Source organism: Platichthys flesus, chromosome 19 (assembly GCF_949316205.1).
Source record: "Platichthys flesus chromosome 19, fPlaFle2.1, whole genome shotgun sequence".
NCBI classification, from domain to species: Eukaryota; Metazoa; Chordata; class Actinopteri; order Pleuronectiformes; family Pleuronectidae; genus Platichthys; species Platichthys flesus.
In genome coordinates this window covers 4477087-4499416 of record NC_084963.1, presented here as the reverse complement: position 1 = coordinate 4499416, position 22330 = coordinate 4477087, and the positions used below count along the sequence as shown (strand labels likewise).

Below are 22330 nucleotides of genomic sequence, written 5' to 3'. Positions count from 1 at the left end.
CACTGACTCCCCAATAATACTTAGCCCTTTATATTTCAAAGTTGGCATTTGAAACCAACAAAACATGACATGACACAAAATGTGAGATAACAAATTAATAATATCCAACGTGATGACTCAACGACACATATTCAACTCCCGCACAATGCAACACACAGTGAGTGTGTGTCTGACATGGCACTTTACCAGAGTAACATGAAGTCAGATCCGTCCAATCTGTAACGCACCACATTTATCACAGTGGCCTACGTACACACACAAGGACACACAAACTGTGCAGGTAATCTAATAGAGGCAGCATTATCCTTCTGGCTGAAGTTTTCTGCACCTCATCGGCCTACACACACACACACACACACACACACACAAGCATACATTGACACACACCAAAGAAAGACCTGTATGTCAGGACATGTGGCCGTACACACAGTGATGAATTGAAGCCGTTCAATCACTCACACACACAGCTGCTTTTTTAATCTTGGAAGAGTTTGTGTTTCTGTGTGTGTGCGCGCACCACACAGCTTCACACAGTGTTGTGTTGCTCTTGTTTCTTACTCGCCTCAGCACGCTTTCTGAAAGGTTGAGTCTAATCTTAAACCAATACTGGATCAAAATACATTGTGCTTTGTTGTTAGGCACTTCAATGAGACAACTCAAAACCCAGTTCACACCTGTCTGCAGGAGCATGTTTGCACAAATAGAACAAGCAGAACTTATATTGGTTGTGTTGTGGTGGCTCTACATGATTTAGTTCAGCCCGACAAAGGTCTAGTACCAAAACGTCGCTGCATAATAAATCACAGATTGCAAGTTGGAAAATGAGCTTGAGCTCTTTTCGCAGATTTCAAGGCTTGGAAAAAGAAAATAATTCTTCCATTTCACCCTTACTATTCCTCTCCATGTGCCCTCTGCGTTTTCCATAGATGGAGCCTATAGTGCTGGTTATCCATGCGAGAATGCGTAGGGGACTTAGGCTTCTTATCGTCTCCAGCCAGCATGGCTGAAATCCTCCATATCACTGTGTAGTGCACCCATCACCCACACACATGCAGGAGAATGCAACACGTCCGTGATGGTGAAGAGAGCATTCAGCAGAGTGTTGTCCTTGAAGGCACATGGCACATCTCATACATGGGAATATCTGTGTGGGAGAGAAATTGAGAACGAGGAGCATGTGTGTGGATATCTGGACTGAATATGATATGATTTATCTTGTCAGTCAATTTATGAATCTGTATGCATTGAGTATTATTATTACAAATCCTTTTTTTGTTGAAAATAGGGAAGGATACAAAACATGCTCCACACGAAAGTCATTTTCTCATTTGTTCCCAGTTCAAGTCTTACTGCATCTGCACTGTTTGTTTATTATCTCCCCGTGATAAGAAGCCTGGATCGTTCGGTGTGTGTCTGCATGTGTTTATACAAGAGACAATGGAAATTCTAGACACAGTCAAGAATTTCCATTGTCACTCACATCTCATTCTCAACGTGGGCAAACGGACGACGGGGAACAATATTAACGTGGCTCCATCTTAACTCTTTCCCATCGATTTGTTATCTTTTTGTCAGTCTGTCCACTGTCTGCTGTTGCTTGTCTTCCCTGCTCGTGGTCTGGCCACTGGTTTTGCTTCTTTGAATTCTGTGCTGTGTGTCCCTGCATGTCTGTGCAGCATGAGGTGCATTTTGCAGAGTGCATGTGTTTAGGAGAAGGTCAGTAAGAGGGTGTTAAAAACTCACTGGCAAAGTCTTAAGTTTCACAGTTTTTGTAAGTAAAGTCCAAACTGCAGCATGGGGCAAGAGTGGATTATCTTTTATATACTCTTAAGATTCCCCGTGCGTTAAAATACACACAAATACATCGGAAATAGATGTTTCTGTTTGTTTTATGCAAAGTGTGTGTTGCTGTCATCCGTCATGTTTGGTCTGATCAGGTCTGATGTTAACTCTCCTGTCTCCTCACCTCTGACACATCGACCGTGATTCATGCATGATGACGCAAAAGAGAATTGATGCTGTTATCATTGCACCTGATTGGTCAAAGTGTTCTCTGGTGTATCTATAGTTGTTTGATGTGTCTTAGTGACCAACTTAACAAAACAAAAATATCTCTGACTTCAGCATAAGAAACGTCTCATATCTGCCAATATTTTGCGTCATTATAATAAAACATGTCAAAACTTGCACAGCATCATTCCCATAATGATCATCTTCAGACTAAAATACTGAACATAGTCTTTTTATCACACATTTCTGAATCCAAAGGAGTTGAAAAGTTGTTACATTGAGTCTAATCTAAGAATACATTTCATCAATACATGCATGGGAACATCTTCACTATTATTATATGCTACTGAAATCATTTTATTTTTCATTAGGATGTTTATTATGTGAAACTCCATCTAGTCCAGTATCAGTTGCTGCCTCTTCTCTTGCAGCTCGACAGCTGTTTGGAGAATCAGGTATTAGGCACAAGAGGGCAACAATTTCCGCCTCTTTCATGCACAAACACAGAGATAAAATATTTCTCCCCCTCTCCCGCATATCAACATCCACGACATCTGCTTCCACCTTCGCCACTTCCTTCATCCTTCTTTCTTTTCCTCTCATGCAGCATATTTCTTTCTGTGCCGAGGTCAGGGCAGTGGTGGGTGGTGGTGGTGAGGGCTTCAGGAGAAAGGTCGCAGGTTGGATCCCTGACTTTCACGCACACCCACATAAGTCTGAAATACAAAAACAGAGAAAAGACCCAGTGGTGCAGCAGGGTTGGTTATGCATAGTTTATTTCTCACTTTTGAGAGACACCATTAGTCAAGACTCATCCTTTCATCAACACTTCTGCCAGAAGTGTGGCGGTGAAACATGCAGGCTCATGTGTGCTTCAGACAAATGTACATGTTGAAGAAACCTTCCTTCAACAGAGCACATGAGGCATGAATGCACCTGTCCTCGTTCATGGAGTTTACACATGTAGGCTCATGCCTCCAAAACGAATCAAAATGCAGCCTTTCAACAGTCGGGTGTGCGTGCCCGGGCGTCGGTGCACCTGAAACGGACGTGTGGAAAATAGTTTTTCTTTTTGTACGTTTCTCAGGGGTCAGAGAGAATCCAAAAGTCCACTGACAGGATATTTGAGCAAGTGTATTCATATTTGAAACTTTCAAGATCTCTGAGAAAAACACTCTGCAGGATTCCCAGCCTGTCACCGCCTCATGTAGCGGCTGCTTCTCTCAACCTCTCGCTTGGCCGCCTGTAATGGATGATAATGTATTCATTTTTTTTCCTGATCCCATCCCGGTGCAATGCTGATTCACCGGGCACCCCTGGCACTTTTTTCCGACACACAGAGCCGGGTGCACCTGACTGTGCTCTGCAGAACCACAGCCCAGAGCGGCGGTAAAGCTTTTCATCCGATTTAAACTGCCTCTTGATCAAATTTTCCACACGTTTACAATGACGCTGTTGATGCCAAAAAATGCGTAAACCGTGCTTAATCTTTATTACTCAGCCCCCCCCCCCCCCCCCCCCCCCTCCCCTCCCCTGCAGGATGAAAGGTGGACGTGCTTGTTAGTTTTTGATAAGTTTAAATACACTGTCTACTGTGACAGAGCGGTGAACATTTGGAAATCTGTCTTCTTAACAATAAACTGGACAGTGCTGTGGATACAGTCACCGTGTGTGTGTGTGTGTGTGTGTGTGTGTGTGTGTGTGTGTGTGTGTGTGTGTGTGTGTGTGTGTGTGTGTGTGTGTGTGTGTGTGTGTGTGTGTGTGTGTGTGTGTGTGTGTGTGTGTGTGTGTGTGTGTGTGTGTGTGTGTGTGTGTGTGTGTGTGTGTGTGTGTGTGTGAGTGTGTGTGTGTGTGTGAGTAGAGTTTGGTGCACACAAAGAGGCCAAGCTACTGGAATGTCAACAAGCTGCAGGGAGAGGACTCAGTCTACGCATGTGGGCAAAGTTCTGCCGACTCACACACACACACTAATGCACGTTTGATTGCATGAGCTCATACACATTCCAACAAATGTGGCGAACATGGACAAAGCAACACAAATATGCTGACACGCAGATGTACACAAGGACACAGCAATCCATGTGTGTATACAATAACACGGACATCTGACACACAAACACACACACACACAAACGGTGCTGATACCTTGTTTGGAGCTGCGATGAGCCGTGTGAAATGAAGAGCAAACATCCCTGGATGTCGTTAGAGCTCGACTTCAGACCGGCTTATTGCTGGATAGAGAGGCCTATGACTAACTGTGTGTGTGTGTTTGTGCATATGTTTTTTTTGTGTAAGTGTCCACACATTCACTTTGTGTCTTTGCACATTTTGTGTTTCAGTTGATGAGCGAGCTGGTATCCCTTGTAATTATCTTTCAGTATATTTAACAGGTTCCTTTCTGTCTTTCTCCCTCAAACTTTACTCAAAACTGAACTAGTCAAACAAACCTTTGTTTTCTTTAACTTTCTTTCCCTTACTTTCTCTCCCTTCTTTCCCCTCTCTCTCTCCCCCTCAAAGAGCCCTCGCTCCTCTCACTCATCCATAACATGTGTTTTGACATTCCACCAACAAAGCCCCTTAATTTCTCCCATTTGGACGTCCTGTTGTTACAGCTCTGACATCTCTTGCATATCTGCGGTTGCACAGTCTGCGGGAAACAGGCCGAGCTGTCTGTGGTTACGTGTGTGTGTGAGTGTGTCTATCCGAGAGAGCGAGAGAGAGAGAGAGAGCGAGAGAGAAAGAGAGGGGGACACAAATGAAGGTTAATTTGAGTGAGAGGTCTTTTAACACACAGTACGATTTTGTATTTTGGATTCTGAGCCAGTAATGATGATGATGAGGATGATGATAGTGATGGAAGTAATGGTGATGATGATGGTGCCATTGCCTCGCTGCTCCCTGCAGTTCTAGCAGCCATCACACAAAAGAGGGACAGAGCCGAGCCGCACCGGCTGTGACCCTTGTTCAGCATCAAGCCTCCTGATTTAGGAAGACAGAAAGAAAGAAGTGATTTTGGATCTTTAAGGTAGAGGTGTATTGATTGTGGCTGTGTCGACGGGGCTGGTTCTTTCTGCGTCTGTTCTGTGCTGTTTCACTAAGGAGAGCTGCTGCCCGTGTCCTGCACTGTGCGGTTTGTATTCAGTGCATCTGACAGACTATTTCAATTATTTCTCGTGTATCTTCATAGAGAGAAAGAGATTTTCAATATTAAAAGAGGGGAAAAAAAGTACCTAGTTCAATTCTGAATTTGTTTCCTGAAACCCTGTTTGTGTGTGATCCAGTGACTGTCTTGTTTCTGGGCTTTTATTTGTGCAGATATGGACACACAAACGTATAACATAAACCGATGCATACACTGGTTACACATGTACATATATCACATAGTTACCACACACTTTTTTCCCTAAGTGTTTTTTTACCCCTCACAGTGCGTGTGGGCCGTGTGGGCCTTGGGCTTAGAGCTGCTTTCTTTTCTGCTGGTGTGTGTGTTTGAGAGAAAGACCTGAACTGCAGGACTTTTCTAAAACACCCACACACACTCAAGCTCACATGATGTATATTAGCACCCACAGACGTAGCCTATGTTTCACAGTCTTTTTCCCATCACGTTCTATTCAGATTTTAAGAAGTGATTAATCCTCCTCCTCGTACTAATCACATGGCTACTATGGTAAAGGAAGTTATTTATAATCAGGGCTCCAAACTTCTGCATTAATTACCCCACATTCCTTTAAACTCATAACAACAATAAGTATTAACGAGGGCTATACTTGCATGGGCTTGCAGGGTAAGCGATCCACTGATTGTGATTTTCATCCACGCAACACGCAACGCTAATCTCCCTCTGATAAGAGGACGAGCGCGACACCGCGAGTAAACTTCAGCATGAAGGACGGAGCAGCAGCACAGGCGGCTCTGCAGCAGTTCAAATAAATCTCAGTGCATGGACCACTTGGCTCCTCCCAAAGTTATTTGTTCAACACATTGTTTTTGTGTGTCTGGCCCTTCGTGGCACGCCAGCTGAAGCTCGTGGGACGCAGCGATAATCTGTGCGTTTCTCTGCCGCTTGGATTTCAGATGTGCTGTGCTCTGCTGAACAAGGGACAGAGTGAGCAGGTGGCCTTACACGTATCTAATCGTATAGATGTGTATGTGCTTTTGTATCTTTGATTCTGTGCACACACTGTGTCTGTTACATTGTCACAGTCGCACATAGTTGATAGCATCTTCAGAGCTCCTCCCGTCCCTCGGTGGCCACCACCACCACTTGAGAAAACCCCGTCACACAGCCGACACTGGAAGAGCACGGCCGCAAGAAAAATCATTCTTGAATTTCACCGAGCCTCTGTGGTTCAGGGAAATGGCCTCGAGTCCCACTTGGAATGGTGGTCCGTTTGATAGCCGGCTCGAATAACAATGAAAATAATGCCGGGAGCTCCGCTGTTGTGGGGTTGTGTTGTGTTGTGTTGTGTCGTGCTGGCGCTCCACCAATCAACAGGCTGATTGATGTTGGGTGATTGATCGCTCTGTGGCAGTTGCTGAACACTGGAGTTCAGCAGCAGGACAGAAATGACCTCTGTTCTCTCACTTCTTCAATTCCAACATTCTCTTATGATTCTAACTGAAACTTCTTCAACCTGCACCTGCTGCAGTAATTGAATGATAAGATCAGACTTTAAAGTTAAAGATGAATTTGTGTCAATAATGTTTTTTTGCTTCTCTATTTACCTCTTCATCCTTGGTGAGCTAATTCTGCTTTGCTGCTATGTTACAATTTAAATATAATTTGCAGTTGTGGTGGATTCAAACAATTGCAGTTCACTGTGTGTTGCTGTGAATATTTCCAATGCAACTAAAAAATTAAACATTAAGTCACCTGAATCAAGTGAAGAGCTATTTTCATCCTATAGGTAAAAAAATGAAAGCCTGTATAATGTGTCAACAAAGTCATCTTGCCAAGTCACATTTTTAAGTGTATATGAGCTGGCCTGGCTCCTGCAGCCAGTTTTTAAAGGGGCAAGGAAAATACTTTTCATCAGCCTCTTTCTTAATTGGAGCTATCATAACTTTTTATCGCGGGCAGGACACACGTTCAGAGTTTCCCTTTCTAATTTCCCTGTCGCTTCGGCTCCTCTGTCAAGGTCGTGGTATATTTGCACAGTGAAGCCCCCTGATGAAGGCAGTAACTTTTGCCGATATTATCTTGGAAGCCAGAGAATATCGTCATATATTACAGTCCTTTAATTAAGTATCCGTTTCTCTGCCCGGCCCCCTCCTTTCTCATCTCTCCCTCTGAAACTCTCCTCTCCTCTATCTCCCCTTCCACCCACTCATCACCTCATACTTTCCCTCTTCCTCTTGTTAAATTCCTCCGTGTTCACCCTCATACGCCCTTTACTCTTTTGCTTTTCATTGCTCAGCTGTTATTTTCGTCTCAGTCTCTCATTATGCATAGTTTTACCTTTCCTACACCTTTTTCTATTATTTTCCCCTGCTCTTTATCTCTTTATGTTTCCTCTGTCCCCCCCCCCTCCATTTGGTTTAATAAAGGAGCGGTCTGGTATTAGCGCTGACCTTCAGAGTTTGGCTCTCTGGGAAGGCTTAGTGTGATGTTAGCCGTGTTATTAACCAATAAGATCAGGGCTGGGAGGGAGGTTTCTCTAGGCTTATGTGTGATTATCATTCTTATACAGTCTTGCCAAAGAGGAGCCAGACAACATATGTATTAGGTACATGATATTCTATAAAAAGCAGATAACACCCCCCTCTGATATTGCACTTCTTTTTTTCTCTTTCACAAGAACCATCTCAACGTATCTCTTTCACTTTATTATGATCATGAGCTGGAAAATGCATTTTTGTCTTAATCCCGAGGACGTGTCGGCTTCTGCGTTGCCTCCAAAAAAACTAAAGAGCGACAGTCTGTTGTGATCTGAGGCAGCCGGTCTGGTTAGAGACGGCGTCGCTGACATCACAGTGTTGGATGTTTATGTTTCTTCTTGTGCCGATCTGACAAACTATTGTTGATGAAGTGCCCACCGTGATGGATTGCTCATGTCAAGCAGAACTCAGGTCTCTGCAAGTCGGGCCTGATGACACAGTGGAGACCCAGATGGTAAATCTTTCATTAAAAAGTATTGTGCAATTTGGTAAAAAGGTCAGCAGGGAGTACACATGCACGCTCCTCCACTGTGCATGCTGTCTTTAAAGCCGTATTGATTATTTTTCGGTTTCAGTCCTGCTTGATTTGGCGACATCTGCAGTTCCTGGTGGAGACGGCAAATGTGGCTTGACACTTCAGGTCACAGAATTCTGGAGGCAGCAAAAAAAAAAAGTCTGTGTTCTTCTAATAAAGAAGTCATTCAACAGCTGTCTTTTTTTGTGTGTGTTTGTTTCCACCGTCCTGTGAGCAGCCGAGATCTGTTTTCATGCCATGCTAGAGTGTGAGAGTGTGAGAGCAGCAGGGCACAGAGAGGGGAGCGGGTTACCTCGCTGAGAGCTGGGAGGTGTGCAGCTCTTCATCTCGCTGCAGCTGCTGCTTCTTATTCCATCGCTGCCTGAGATGTCTCCAGCTGATCTGCTGCTGGCCCAAGGCGGAAATGTCATCTTGTCTCGTAGACGCACATTTCATGAGTGGTTATAATAAATCGGCTAAATGCTTTTTAATGTTGCGCTGCAACAGTCGGAACAACAATCCCAGAACTCATCAGCGTTTGCATGGTGCCACATTAGAGTTCTGATCTAATCTATTCATACAGATTACATTAGAAAATGAGTGTACCATTTCCTCCTGCGATTGTCGACTCCAAAATCTTGTTTTTCATAGTACAAATCTTGAATATTGCTGTAATTGTATATCTGTGAACCATCGGCCTATTAACCAGTGTGACTTATTATATTTAGTCAACTAAAATCTCACAAATGTGATCCGTTAATCTCAACCCTGAATACGAGCAAGGCAGCACGGAGGAGAGGGGAAGTCAGACTGAAACCTGTCCAGACAAACGGATGAAGCAGGATGCAGTCGTCTCTTTTCCCACCACTCTCTGTTTTTCTCTCTCTCCGCCGCGAAAAACCCTACAGATGTTTCAGATCAAAGCGGTGTTATCCAGCTGTCCCGATCCTTTTCACTCCTTCTCCCCGTATAGCCGGCTCTCAGGAATCCTTCTCCCATTCCTCATTTCATGACCTCTCTAATCCAGGCTTGTAAAATATTAACTGCCCTACTCGCTCTCAACAATTCCTCCTCCCTCCTGTGCTGTCCCCCTTTTCTTTCCTCTAACTGCTCTCTCCACTTCATCTTTCCACTCCATCTCTCTTCTCCTCCGCTCCTTTCACGCCGCCTCTTATCTCGTGCACTCCCGTATTCCTCCCAGAACACAGACGTCTAAAATGTGAAGTATCAATTAACCCCGTTCTCTCTCCTCCAGTGGCTTCCGCAAGCCAGATGATGAGGGCAATGATCAGACTGACACACACACACACACACACACACACACACACACACTCACACACTGAACACTGTATATCTACATGTGCGGTGGGGCCAAGATAAGATGGCAGGAAACAGGAAGTGGATTTATTTGAGCGTTGAAGCCCTGACTCATACACACACACACACATGCACATGCACAGAAAACAGACACACACAAACACTTGCACAGCTGCAGCTGCCTCAGTGCTCACATGAAAGGAGACGCAGAAGCAGAGAGTGGATGTTAATCTCTCTGTTGGAAAGAAAGAGACAGGGGAGGATATAGTGATAACTTAATTCCAAGATATTTGCAGAGGAAGTGTGTGTGTAGTTGTGAGAGAGAGTGTGTAAGAGAGAGTGTAAGTGTGTGTGTGGGTGGGTACAGAAGTGTGCCATGTTCATGCGTACCTTTATCCAAGTCTGCTTGTTATTATGGTGACTGTGTGGCATGTATGTGTGTGTGTGTGTGTCTGCAGTACATTAATATGTGCACGACTGTGAACGTGTCAACAGCACTTTGGTGCCGATACTTACAGCAGTTAATCGGATCTGTGTCTCGTGAATCGCTGGGAGCATTTAGCATTTTTTCCGTGTCGTACCTCTCAGACACATCTGAGGAACCTGCCTAACCAGCTGTGGCACATGCTGACTGAGGCAAGAAAACAGCGTCTCTGTGGCTTTAAAAAATGATTAGAAAAACACTACCTGTTTGAAATATGGTCCACTGAAGCAGAGTGTGCACATAATTCAAACCAATATTTTATGAAAGCTCATTACGAGGGCTGCAGGTCCTGATTACTTTTCATCCCTGATGAATCTCTGAGTTATTACTGATACATTAAGTATTTGTTTTTGTCTATAACCTACCAGGAAATAGTCATATGCATCCATAACAGTTTCACCTGACAAACGAAGCAAAAAGTGACCAACAATTCCTTGATTATTTTCATTATCGATCAACCTATAAATACTTTTTCAATGACATGATCGATTTGAAATCAAATATGTCAACAAAAATAGGAAACTGTCTTCTCAACAAGCATAATAGTCAGTTTACAGGGATTTAAAACAAGCAAAGGCAGCAAATCCTGTTGAAATCAGTGAATGTTGTTGTTTTTCTTTGTTACTTTGAACAGCATCTTTCATATCTGTCATTTTGACTCGTAACAGTAGAAACAGCACAGTTATCAGCTGTAACATGAACTGTGGTTCGGCTCTGTTCAAGTGCTCCAGTGATGATAATGAGCCAGAAGGCACAATAACGTTTAATGGTGCTTATACTTGCACATGTAAAAATACCCTCAGTATAGAGTCAGTATTTGTTTGCTGTTTCTGAAACAACCTCATTCAAGCTATAAACCTTCTGCAGGATGAGATCAGAGCCTGGGCTTCACTTTCCAGATTCAAACAAAGTCTTATTTGTGCTTATGATTGTGATTTTTCACAAAGAAATGCTGCATCAGGATAGGAAATATTCTTGTTAACTGCTTTTCATGGCGGAGCGTCTGTATTCACGGGGGGGGGGGGGTTGATGAGAAGAGGAGTGAAGAGCAACGCCGGAGGAGAGCTGGTGGATTAGGGGCCCAGAGCAACAGACCAATCAGGTGTAAATAACCCACGTGTGACCCCCATTAATATATTTGTATTGTCTGCTTACCACTCTGACTAAACACAGCTGTTGTGTTACTGTACTTAGTGACAAAGTCGATTGAAGGAATGAAGACAGAAAAACCTTTAGAATCAAAAATGGATTAAAAAATATATATATATTCAAAAATTTGGAGAGGTATCCATACAGTCACTCAGCAAAGTATTCAGTTTTTGAGATACTATATTCTATTAAAAAACTGTGTTGAATAAAGAATATTTTTCAATAAAAATCCAGGCTTTGAATTTCCAATTAAAATGAAAACACGGAATGAAAGAAAAACCCAAGCAGCATTGGAATGCTCAGCCACACAGTGCCACACAAATTTGATCCTCTAAACCTAAACTGATCATTCTCCCGGGCTCTATCTCCGTGTTTCAGCCAATCCAATATTTTACTGTTGGACTTTCAAAAGGCACGGCCCCCCTTAGGCATACAAATGCGATTCACTGATAAATGTTCTAGTGAGTTACAGCCCGGCTGGAAAGCGACACGGTCAGATACGCACATGCCAATGAATCCACAAGCAGGTCTACACACACACACACAGACACACACACACACACACACCCATGGTTTACTAGAAATAGCATGTTCAGGCGCACAAACACAGAGAATATAACATTTTGAGATAGTAAATCAGGCCTGAACTGAACTTCAATTTCATTTCACACAGCAGCCGTGGACCCGGATCATAACTTACAGCCAGTTACCCGCAGACACACAATTTAAAAAAACACACACACACACGCACACACATGCATGGCTGAGTGAGGTCGGAGATGCAGAATGATGGAGTCGCCCTCTTGAACATGTGAGGGGGGGCGTCTATTCTGTGAATTGAAATGCATGCATGCACACACAGTGTCACACAACTGGTTCTCCATAATCTAAATCCAGCAGTACTCTTGTCAGAATCAGAATCAGAATCAGAATTCTTTTTATTGCCTTGTATATTTTCACATACAGGAAATTGCCTTGGTGTGGTTGGTGCACTTTACAAACAACAATATAAAAACAACAATATAGAGCAATATAAACATCAATATAAAAAACAACAATATCGAAAAAATAATATATACAGTAAATGTGTTGTGTTCGGTTTTAAGGTGCAAAGATTGGTGGTAGTGCCAATAATGTAGTGTTATAAATTATGTGCGAGGGTGGGGGGGGGGGGGGTCAGCAGAGTCAGTGTGATGGGGGGGGCTTGTTTGTGAGCCCCACTGCCATGGGGAAAAAACTGAGGGTCAAGAGGGTGTTGTGTTTACGTGTGTGTTGGTGTGTTTTATGGGTTGTATGCTTGCTAGATGCATGTATACTTGTTTGTGTATTCGTGCACACATGCTTATTTTGATAATTTAGAAAATCTTACACCTTAAGAATCATCATGGTTCCTCTGAAATAACCACGTGTGTATTTTTGAAAACGGTTTGAACAGTCAGAACCTTTCAGAACGATGCACACGGCTGCTGTAGAAATGAAGTCTTTTGACGAGTGTTGTGTTCTGCCACCTCTGAGGTTTTACTCGGCATTATGAGAAGGAGGAAATTGAATCTCACACGGCGACAAGAATCGAGGATGACTCACTTCTTTTGAACCGAACAGAATCTTCTTATTGTCCCGGTGCCAAAATCCAGCGGAGTGAAATGCTGTTGACGTGCACACAGGTACATAGACAAATTGGTGGAGTTTCAGTTCAGCCTGCAGTCACTACTCAGGTCTAAACTCCTCTGATATTACATTTAATCCACAATATATTTTATTCAAAATAATTCAATTTATGTCCTTATTTATAGTAAGTGCTCCACTAACAAGACAGCTGATTATCAGGCAGTGAAGAACAGATTGTTTACATATGATTAAGTAGTAGCTGTATCCACAATTTTCCTTTTAAGGTATTTAAAGTCATGCCCCTGTTCTAGTATGTAATTTGCAAGATTGGTAGAAATTACTTTCACATTTAAACAGCAGCTTTCCCTTTTTCCCTCAAGTTCCCTAAAACCCTTAATTTGGTGTTTAACGTGTCCATGTGTGTGAAGCGAACTGCTCTGTGTGAAACGTTTGCTCTTTCTTTGAAGTATCGATGTGTGTGTCGTGTGGCCGGCTAACTCCGAATCACAGCTGCCGCCTCAAATCATTTAAAGCCTTTCCCTCACGCCGCTAAGCCTTGAGCTGACATCTTCCTCCGATGTCGATGTCCTCACTTCATCAACAGACATTTGATGATGCTGCGGGGGGAGGTAGAACAATGTCCTGCCCGACGGCACTCGATGTTTGAACAAGTCAACCTAGAGGCTGTTTAATCAGCTCATCAAACAGCCGAGCTACTTGAGCTCGTGGAAATCATCTCTGATACCCGGCTAATGATATTTTGACCTTAATTGATCTCTCTGGTTGAATTACAGTTAATCAAGGTGAACAGGATGAGATGTGAATGTGTCAGTGTCACTCTGCTCATTTAAAGCAGACATCACAATGCACAGTCACTGTGTCCCTACATCCCTCTTTTCACTGGATCTCACTCTGTCCAATTCTCTTTATACCATTATCTTATTTTTCTTTCCCTTCTCTATATTGGTTTTGATTTCTTTCTCTTTCTGTTTCTCCACCACCAACATAAGTATTATCTCACTTGCTGTGGTCTCGACAATAACCGTCTTTGTATACATGACCTGCCCTAGAACCTACATTCACTGTATGTGTGTGACAGGTCCTGCAGGTCTTAGCATCGTTGACCTCTCAACACAACATGTTTATGATAATGTGCTGCTCTGGGAAAACACCAGGAGAATGCATGAGAACTACAATATTCTCAGCGCCCAGTGGAATTCTGCTATAAATAAAAAAAAGTTCAACTTCCCTTTAATGGCGAGAAACGAGTTGCGTCTTCCCACTAACCCCTGGAGCTCCTTGTTATTTTTCCACATTGTAAGACAACTGCACAAACTGTACCCGGCTTGTTCCAACAAACTGAAGCACATGAACATCGCCCTATACCAGGAACGTGTGTGAAATATACACGCTGTTCCCACTTCTTTGAGTTTCAGGCAAAGTATAATGTGTATTTTTTCCAAACCTTGGAACTGCAGATTGAATTTTAAAGTAGTTGTTTTTAGGTTAGGTTAATGTAGTTATAAAAACCCTGGTAGATTCCTATAAAAATACATACATATATCCTACATGTCGAAAAGCATGCACTCTTATGTTGGACCTCATTGAAACCCAAAAGATCAGGGAACATGTTCCGTTCTGATTCGTCATAGGATTCGATTCACATGAGATCCAAATGTTTGTTCAACCTGCAGTGCCCTTGATTCTGTTTTTTGTTTTTCACCTCGTGTTTTAAATCATTATTTTAGTATCAATAAAACTTGACTTATTTATTGCAGCACACAAAAGCTAATAACTGGAGTTATCTGAGCTGCTTTGGCTCTAGGAGAGTCAAAGACTTTATTCCTGAGAGAGCCAATGGTCTTGCATCAGCATACACACGTTAAATAATGAGTAAATACTGTAAGAAACTGAGCTTCTTGAAGGACATTGATGGTTTAAATCTCATTGCTACAACACAACGTTGTCCTCGAGCTTGTTACAGCAACCGTCTATTACCAAAAGATCAATAGCACTTGAGCTGAATGTCATTATGGTTATTAGGCCTGCTTGTCTGTATGCTGATGAAGCACAAGGACATTATGCAGGGCACGGTGAGGGCCTTTGCATATGTGTGAGGGAGGACATGAGTGTACTCACAAGTGTTTCTGCTTGTGTTTCCACTGATGCCATTACGAGCGTTGTGTGTGTGTGTGTGTGTGTGTGTGTGGCCCGTGTGCAGGGTGTTCATTATCGGTGATGAATGCTGAATTCAGAAGGAGCGGGTTCAAGGTGAGAGGAAGAGGAGCAGGGAGGGGAGATCGAGACAATGGAAAGAGACAGTGAGAATTATGTGAGGTCACGCTGGATGGTTTCAATACCGATACGTCCACTTGCAGCCAAATTTAGGACCTCGGCAAGATCTGAGTCAAAATTTCATTCAATCGGCATATGCCACTTCAAATGTGTGACCTCTTTAAATACGTGATTCCAGAAGTCTCACCAAGATGCTGCCACTTCAGCTAATCAGATGGTGCTACAACCTTTTTTTCCACCATTACACCAGCAAAAATGGATTAGGACACGCCCTTAAATGCAGTTGCACCATCAGCTTACATTGTTCATATAGAGCCCGGACACTGACTGTGGAGGAAGAAGAGGAGAGTGAGACGTTCTTAGAAACACGGGAGAAGAGCAGAAATTTAACCGATAGGCATGGGGGGGGGGTTGGAAGAAGCAAAGGTTAGAGAGATGAATGGATATTGGAAAGGACAGCGGTAGAAAGAGATGTGGCAGGAGAGGAGGTCAAGCAATCGGTTCTGTGTAGAGACTCAAGGACATTCACAAGAAAATCCACAAAAAAGGTAATTTCAGCTTAATGTCTGATGGGGCATGCTCCTCACCATTTTAATAAAATATTTCAGACTTCTAAATATCCCTTTCTGATGACGTCAGTTAGAGGAGGAATGTGATTTCACTCTCATACTCAGATAACAGTTTAATGCCACCTGAAGGCAGTGAAAGGACTGGGCAAGGACCTTTTGTAATGGTATTACATTTCAGATGATACGCTCTCTCACTTTGATAAGAATAAGTAGATTTAATAAGACTGTACAGCATATCCTGTAGAATTATAATTTGTCCAGAAACCACTTAAAAGTGAAGACTATACAATACTAAGGGAAAGTCTGTCATCTCTTCTCTCCGCACAGTTAGTCGCCACAGAAAGCACAAGAGGCACCAAGCACATCATCAAAGCTAACATCAAAGTCAAACTGTATGGGTTTCCCCCCCCCCCCAAGTAAGATGCGTATAACTTTTCTATGTAAATAAAGTCACACATCTGCTCAAAGTAACTTGACAGAAGAGGAGATCAGACGAAACATTGCATTTCTTGCCGCTGACATGCACACACACGCATAATATTTGGATGAGGAGAAAAATGCAGAGATGATGGAGACGGACGGGTTGGAAAAAGAACAGCGATAAAAGGAAAGAAAAGTAGAGATGGCATTTGTTCGAGGACGAGCGAGGGCTGGCGAGGTTAAGAGGGATTGAGCGACAGGCAGAGGAGGACAGAGAGAACAAACAGTGTCAGGTTAATGTTAATGGGGACAGGGATCTTGTTAAATCCTATTAAATATAGATGGCTCTGTTATGGGCCATGAAATATACATGAAACACTAGGTTGACATCTGTGTCGGGCTGCGTTTTAGAGGCACGTCTGAAGAAATGGAGAGCAGGGAGAGGGCTCCGGTGGAAAAACAGCAAGTTGAGAGGCTCTGTGGTGAAAAATGAATGAGGGAGGGGACAAGCAGACAAAAAGAAAGACGAGGATACAGGACGCCATTTGATCCCACATCAGAAAAAGGGGCTTCTCCTAAGATGGGGATCAATCATTTATTGTTGTACCTTGTAGTGCTGTTGATCCTTTTGTGTTTAAGTGTTAATCGGAGGTCATCACCCAGTGTGTTAGGGGGATTTATCAACAAAGCAGGGCTACGAACCCCGTGTCGGGATAAGAAGCCCTTAAGTCTCTACTGTCTCTCAACCCTTGTGGTCATGGTCCCACACATGACTTTACTGAACCAAGGAAAGAGGCATCACAGAAAACCCAAGTAGCATCTTCCTGTGCAGAGCCTCCTCTTAAGATTTCGGAGGAACTGACATATCGTTAAATATATGAAACATAATATTACTTTATTTTTCTATTCTTCATTCATGTATAAATGATTTAACATTATCTAAAAACTGTCAACTTAAATCATTGAGTCAGCAATAGGCAGAACAGTGCTTACAAAATATATAATCCCAAAAATGATATTTGGAATATTCAGTTCAGCATGCCAGTTAAAACTGTTTCTACATCCTCCTTTTTCCAGTCCATGCTTTCTTGTTGTTACCCCTTTTCCCAGTCGTACATATTTCCCTTGTTATTCACCTTTGATGTTTCTAACCCTTCGTCCTTGCCTCTGTGTGCTTCCAGTTGCCAGGAACCAGTATGAGCGAATGGCCAGTGATGTCACCATGCAGTGCGGCTCCCTGGACAATGACGCGTCGGTGTCATGGAAGGTGAACGGGACAGATGTGAAGGCCCAGCACCATCTAGAAGGTCCCAGGCTGATCCTGACCCAAGTGAACCTGGGCCACAACGGACTCTACAGCTGCTTTCAGAACCCGCACGGAGAGAGGCGCGACACCATCCTCCTCCACATCGGCAGTAAGTTCCCCGGCAATCGCCGACCAAATATCAAATCTAATAAGACGAGTCTTTAATCGTCCCAAAGGGGAACTGGGTCATTGCTGCAGTACAGAGTGAAAGAAAATGGCTTTCAGGGCCTTCACTTGTATTTCACATCAGTCTTATGTGTATGCACAAAAACAAAAACAGATATATGGATCATTTACAATAATCCTGGCTCTGTTCTATAATACACAGACTGTTGCACCAGCTGCGAGTGAGTTCAAAGGTTGCTCAGTTTGGACGTAGCTCTGGCATTGACTTAAAACGATTCCTGCACCATGCAATTTACTGGCAAACTGGTAATTACAGGATCCTGGTGCATTAAATTCTGTTGGCCCACGAATCATCTCGTACATCATTTCAATGCAAACCAGCAATTGTGCTGTCCGCTCATGTCAAGTCAGCATACGGCTAATGTGATTACTGTGACCAGAAACATCTGAACCCGCAGCATCGCAGGCTGAAATGTAGCCGCTTGGATTTGGTTCTAAACCGACTGTCTTTCCTCAGCTGGGCGACAACCGATTATTACTCTGGTGTTTATCTGCTGTTTCTCACATTCTGCTCTTGACCTGTTGACCTTGTGCTGAACTGTTCTCCTCAAACTCACACCACTGTGGACACTTCCTTCTTTCTTTGTTTCATGTTTTATGGTGGTACTTTATCAAGAGACTAATGTGTCAATGGTGGCATATGGTTATATCTCTCAATAGTCACATCTCTAAAGAGGAGAATTTAATTTATCTAGAGAAGGATTTTGTTGCCAAATGACAGTAGTAGCTGATTTGGTTGAATATTTTAATTAATTGGACAATTTTTTAATGATAAAGATGCAAGTCTATCATTATTCTTCGATATGAAACTGTGAGTGATTCAGAATCACCTATAAAACAATACAGTAATTTGCATTGATGCTGACAATGGCAAGGATGCCCTGTATTCTTCTGTACAAGTGGGGTTTTATGTTGACATAGTTATTTCTGCTTGTTAGCTTTTACACATTTTTCACCATTTCTAGCCATATTCATGTTTGTACAAAACACGAGCAACTGTGGAATTACTGCTTAGATATATACATATACTTAGATATCTACTACTTTGGCGAATTTACATGTATAACTACCTGTGGGTTGCATTTTCACAGTTGTGGGTTTTTGTGCCTGATTTCCCAAATGACGCACTATGGGTAAATCCAGCTACTCACAATCAGCAAGTTGTTAAATGACAGAGAAGCCGTTCTGCAGGTTGTTGATTGCAGCTGAAGTCTGTGCAGCTCAAACAGCTCCGTTGTTAAAAGAAGCCACGTCGAGGAACTCGATCTGAGCAATTACCATCTCTCTATTACTGCCACGACGGAGCTGAATGCATTTACACATCATTTCAAGCGCTGACTTTGTGTCACAGACCTTGTAATGTTAATGCACTTAATTTGCATGAGGTCATATTCTTGTTGCTTGGATAATAAAAACCCTTTAGGTAAATGACAATTTTAATGTTAAGTTATAATATTTGAAAGGGGGGCGTTTCATTTAAATTTTAATTGTGAATATAAAACTTAAATTCTTATGGTAACCAGCCACTGCCAGCTGACACGCTCTAATGATTAGTTGTTAAGATGACATTCGGTAATTTAGCTGTTAGTGCTGTGCATTTTAATAATCATACAAAAGCTAAATGAGTGTCAATTTAACAGCATGTCACGGTGGCCTGTGAGTTGGCAATGGCCTCCTTCGAGATCCATTATTCTGATGGTGAAGGTTTTATTCACTGGGCCTGTGCATAATAATGGTGTTAAGATGGGACGGAGATGTAAATGACCAGAGCGCCTGAGGGTAATTGGACTGAAAAGACTTTTGGTAAATGTGATATTTAGCTCAATCTCCGTTCATCCGCGTGTCAACCTTCTAAAACGGCCGAGTTAAAACCAAATTAACAAGAGAGCTGGAAGTCCTTATCTTTATTGACGGTTTTCTCTTTGATAATATTTGTTTAATACTTAATTCTTACAAGGGCTGAACCATATGACCAACAAATGTTTAAAAATAAAACATTTTCCTAATCGTCCATATCGATAAATACCACGATAAATGTCTGGTTTTTATTTTCTTTGAAGTTGAAAGACCTGCAGAGTGAATGTTTTATACTCAATAAAAAGCAAAACATTATACAAATCAGCTCATTGTTCTTGCATATTATGATTCAAATGGTTTCACAATATTAACTAATAGGCCACTTGCTTAATAACTATCAAAAACTATAGTTACTATAGCACTAACAACTCAGATTAATTTTGACAACTGCATCTGACCCCCTCCTTTCCCCCTCAGTTTTCCTTGTTAAAACACATCTGTCACGATTGATGCTGCACATTAAATAACAAATTGAAACATATGTTTTTACTCAACAGTGATATAACGTTTTTGTTTGAGTTAGTATAATTTCGGGACAAGCAATATTTCAAAAGGAAATTCCCCCGGGAATCATACTGTTACTTTATTGTTGAAGGTAAAATGTAATATTTCTTTGGTATCATTTGTGGCAGACCACTTCAGCACGATGCCAAAAAGTGACAAGTTTTGATGTATGGGGAGAAGTTATCACTCCCAGGGCTATGAAAAATATGATGGCGTAGCAGCTCAGGTCAAAGTCAAAGAGAGAAAGAAAGGAAGGTTGGTTCTGTTTCTGTTCCTGTGCTGAGTTAATATGTCATTACAGTAAATTGCTTTAATGTAAATCTGCTAAAAGCCCTAAACAAATGATCTTAATTATGCCATTTGACGTAAAACGAGAGTAAAACCAAATCACCTTGGGACAGAATTTTAGAAAATCTGGCCGACACATGCCCTCATCGTTTAAACAGGAAACCCCACCTCCAGTGTATGATCCCATCATCTTTTCATCAGAGCCAATAGAAAGCCAAGCGCGTCACCTCATCACCTATCAAGATTTCCTCCCTGGCTCTCGGTAAACGTAACATTTCCGTGCAAACGTTTGATGAATGAGACTGTACGTGAGTGTGACAGTTTGGTTAATCATATCGGCAATGATGAATTACCGAATGCTGAAATAATACTAAATTAATGAGGGTTTTATGTTTGGAGGATTGTGTCAACAGGGTGAGCGATGCAAGGCACAAACAGAAAAGACCACAATGTGAGTGTGTGCGTGTGTGTGGGTGAAGATTGAGATAGAGAAGTGTACACCGCATGTGAACAAACAGAGTGTGTGTGTGTGTGTTTGTGTGAATGCATGTGTTGCTGTTACCTGTGGGGATTATCTGCATCATAATGACACTTTGGTGGTCTCACATTGTGTGTGGGTGTGTTTGTGTGCGGGAAAGCGTACATGGCGTAACTACTCATGAGGGGTGAATTACACGTTTGCTGGAACAATACCCCAGTGGAGAAGCCTGGCAGTGAATATAATTGCCCTGATAACAGTTGGTGATTTTACGACATGTTCGGGGCTCGTGCGCTCGGGCCACGTCGACTTTAATCCTGCATTTCAAACTAAAATCACACCTGTGCCACACTGGGGCCGCGAGGAGCCCCTGACGGCTGCCTCGCTGATCTGCTGCGTCGAGCAGGCATCGTGTCTGTTGTGGTGCTGCTTACGTGAGGTTTCTGGTTTGACTACTATATTTTTCCTTGAATGAAAGAAGCCTATGTACTCAACTAAATGCTGGGACACTACGCTATGAAGCCACGCGTCTTCTGGTCCCTGCATCAGCAATAGAAACCTTATTAAATCAAATCAAGTGATTCAATCAACAGAACCGCTGCCGTGCTTTTACTTTGAAACAACCCCAAGAAGTTTCACTGCAGTGTTTCCTGTGGATCACAAGGTTTGCCGCAGGGGGGGGGTGATGTGGTCTTTGTTGTTGCTGTATATACAGTATATACTCGTCCATTCAGTTAAGGATATTTAATTGTACGATACCAATTTTGCTTGGATATTAGAGAAGATGTGCAAGGAAACATCTCACTTGGTGCATTATTATAAATATTATTAATATTCATTATATGACAATAACACATTTTGATGATACATAATATGATATGTTATTTTGAGACCATTTCATACCACTGATATAATGACAATATACATTATAGCGCACATTCGCCTTTTAAAATAGCAACAATCTGCGTTTTCTTTTTTTATATACTCATCAAACACTTTTCACGTTTTTTTATCTGCACAGTTTCATTACATTACCTGTCACCTTGGAAAGCAAAGTGTTGTGCAGATACAGTGATAATGACACGATGACAGGCGACACTTGTTGTGATTACCATCTTGATGATAGTTTGATTTTATGCAGTGTTTACGACCTGCACCGGGGGCTTGTTACGTTTTGCACAGATAGCGTTGTTATCAGGAGAATAGCACAGAGCCATCTGTCTATGTTTATTAATTTCTCAGTCTTTACACCTCGTCTCAGTTTCTCTCAAACTTTGTGATTGTTTCTTGTCCGTCTCACTTTCTCTCCTCATCTCTTCTTTATAAATACATTTCTGTATTATTAGAATTCATATGTTGCCCCCCCCCCCCCCCCCCCCTCCCAAACACACACCTCATCTCTTATACATCCAAGTTTGTTATAGCAAGGACTTTGTGTGTACGTGTGCTTGCCTCAAAATCACACAAACCCCACAGTTGTGAGGTGTCTTTGTATATTTCACCCCTCTACCTGGAAAGTAAAGGTTCATTATGGTTTATTAAGCAAGAGGTGATAAAGCTCTGGAGCCCTTTGGTGAAACACAGTGTCTTCTTTCCTTCGCTGTCACAACACGGGGTGTTATTGCTTGTTTTTCTCCAACTTTCCATCTCTCGTCGTCTTGACTGGCCGTCAGCTAAACAATTT

The 22330-nt window shown here is 42.4% G+C and overlaps 1 protein-coding gene across 1 annotated transcript in view; it reads left to right on the top strand.

Moving 5' to 3' along the window:
* The window catches only part of cntfr (ciliary neurotrophic factor receptor), a 199634-nt gene that overhangs the window by 95181 nt on the left and 82123 nt on the right, over positions 1–22330 (top strand). The window contains exon 4 of the mRNA XM_062413558.1: positions 17209–17442. Within this exon, the coding sequence (XP_062269542.1) occupies positions 17209–17442 (234 nt within the window). The remainder of the gene's footprint in view (positions 1–17208; positions 17443–22330) is intronic.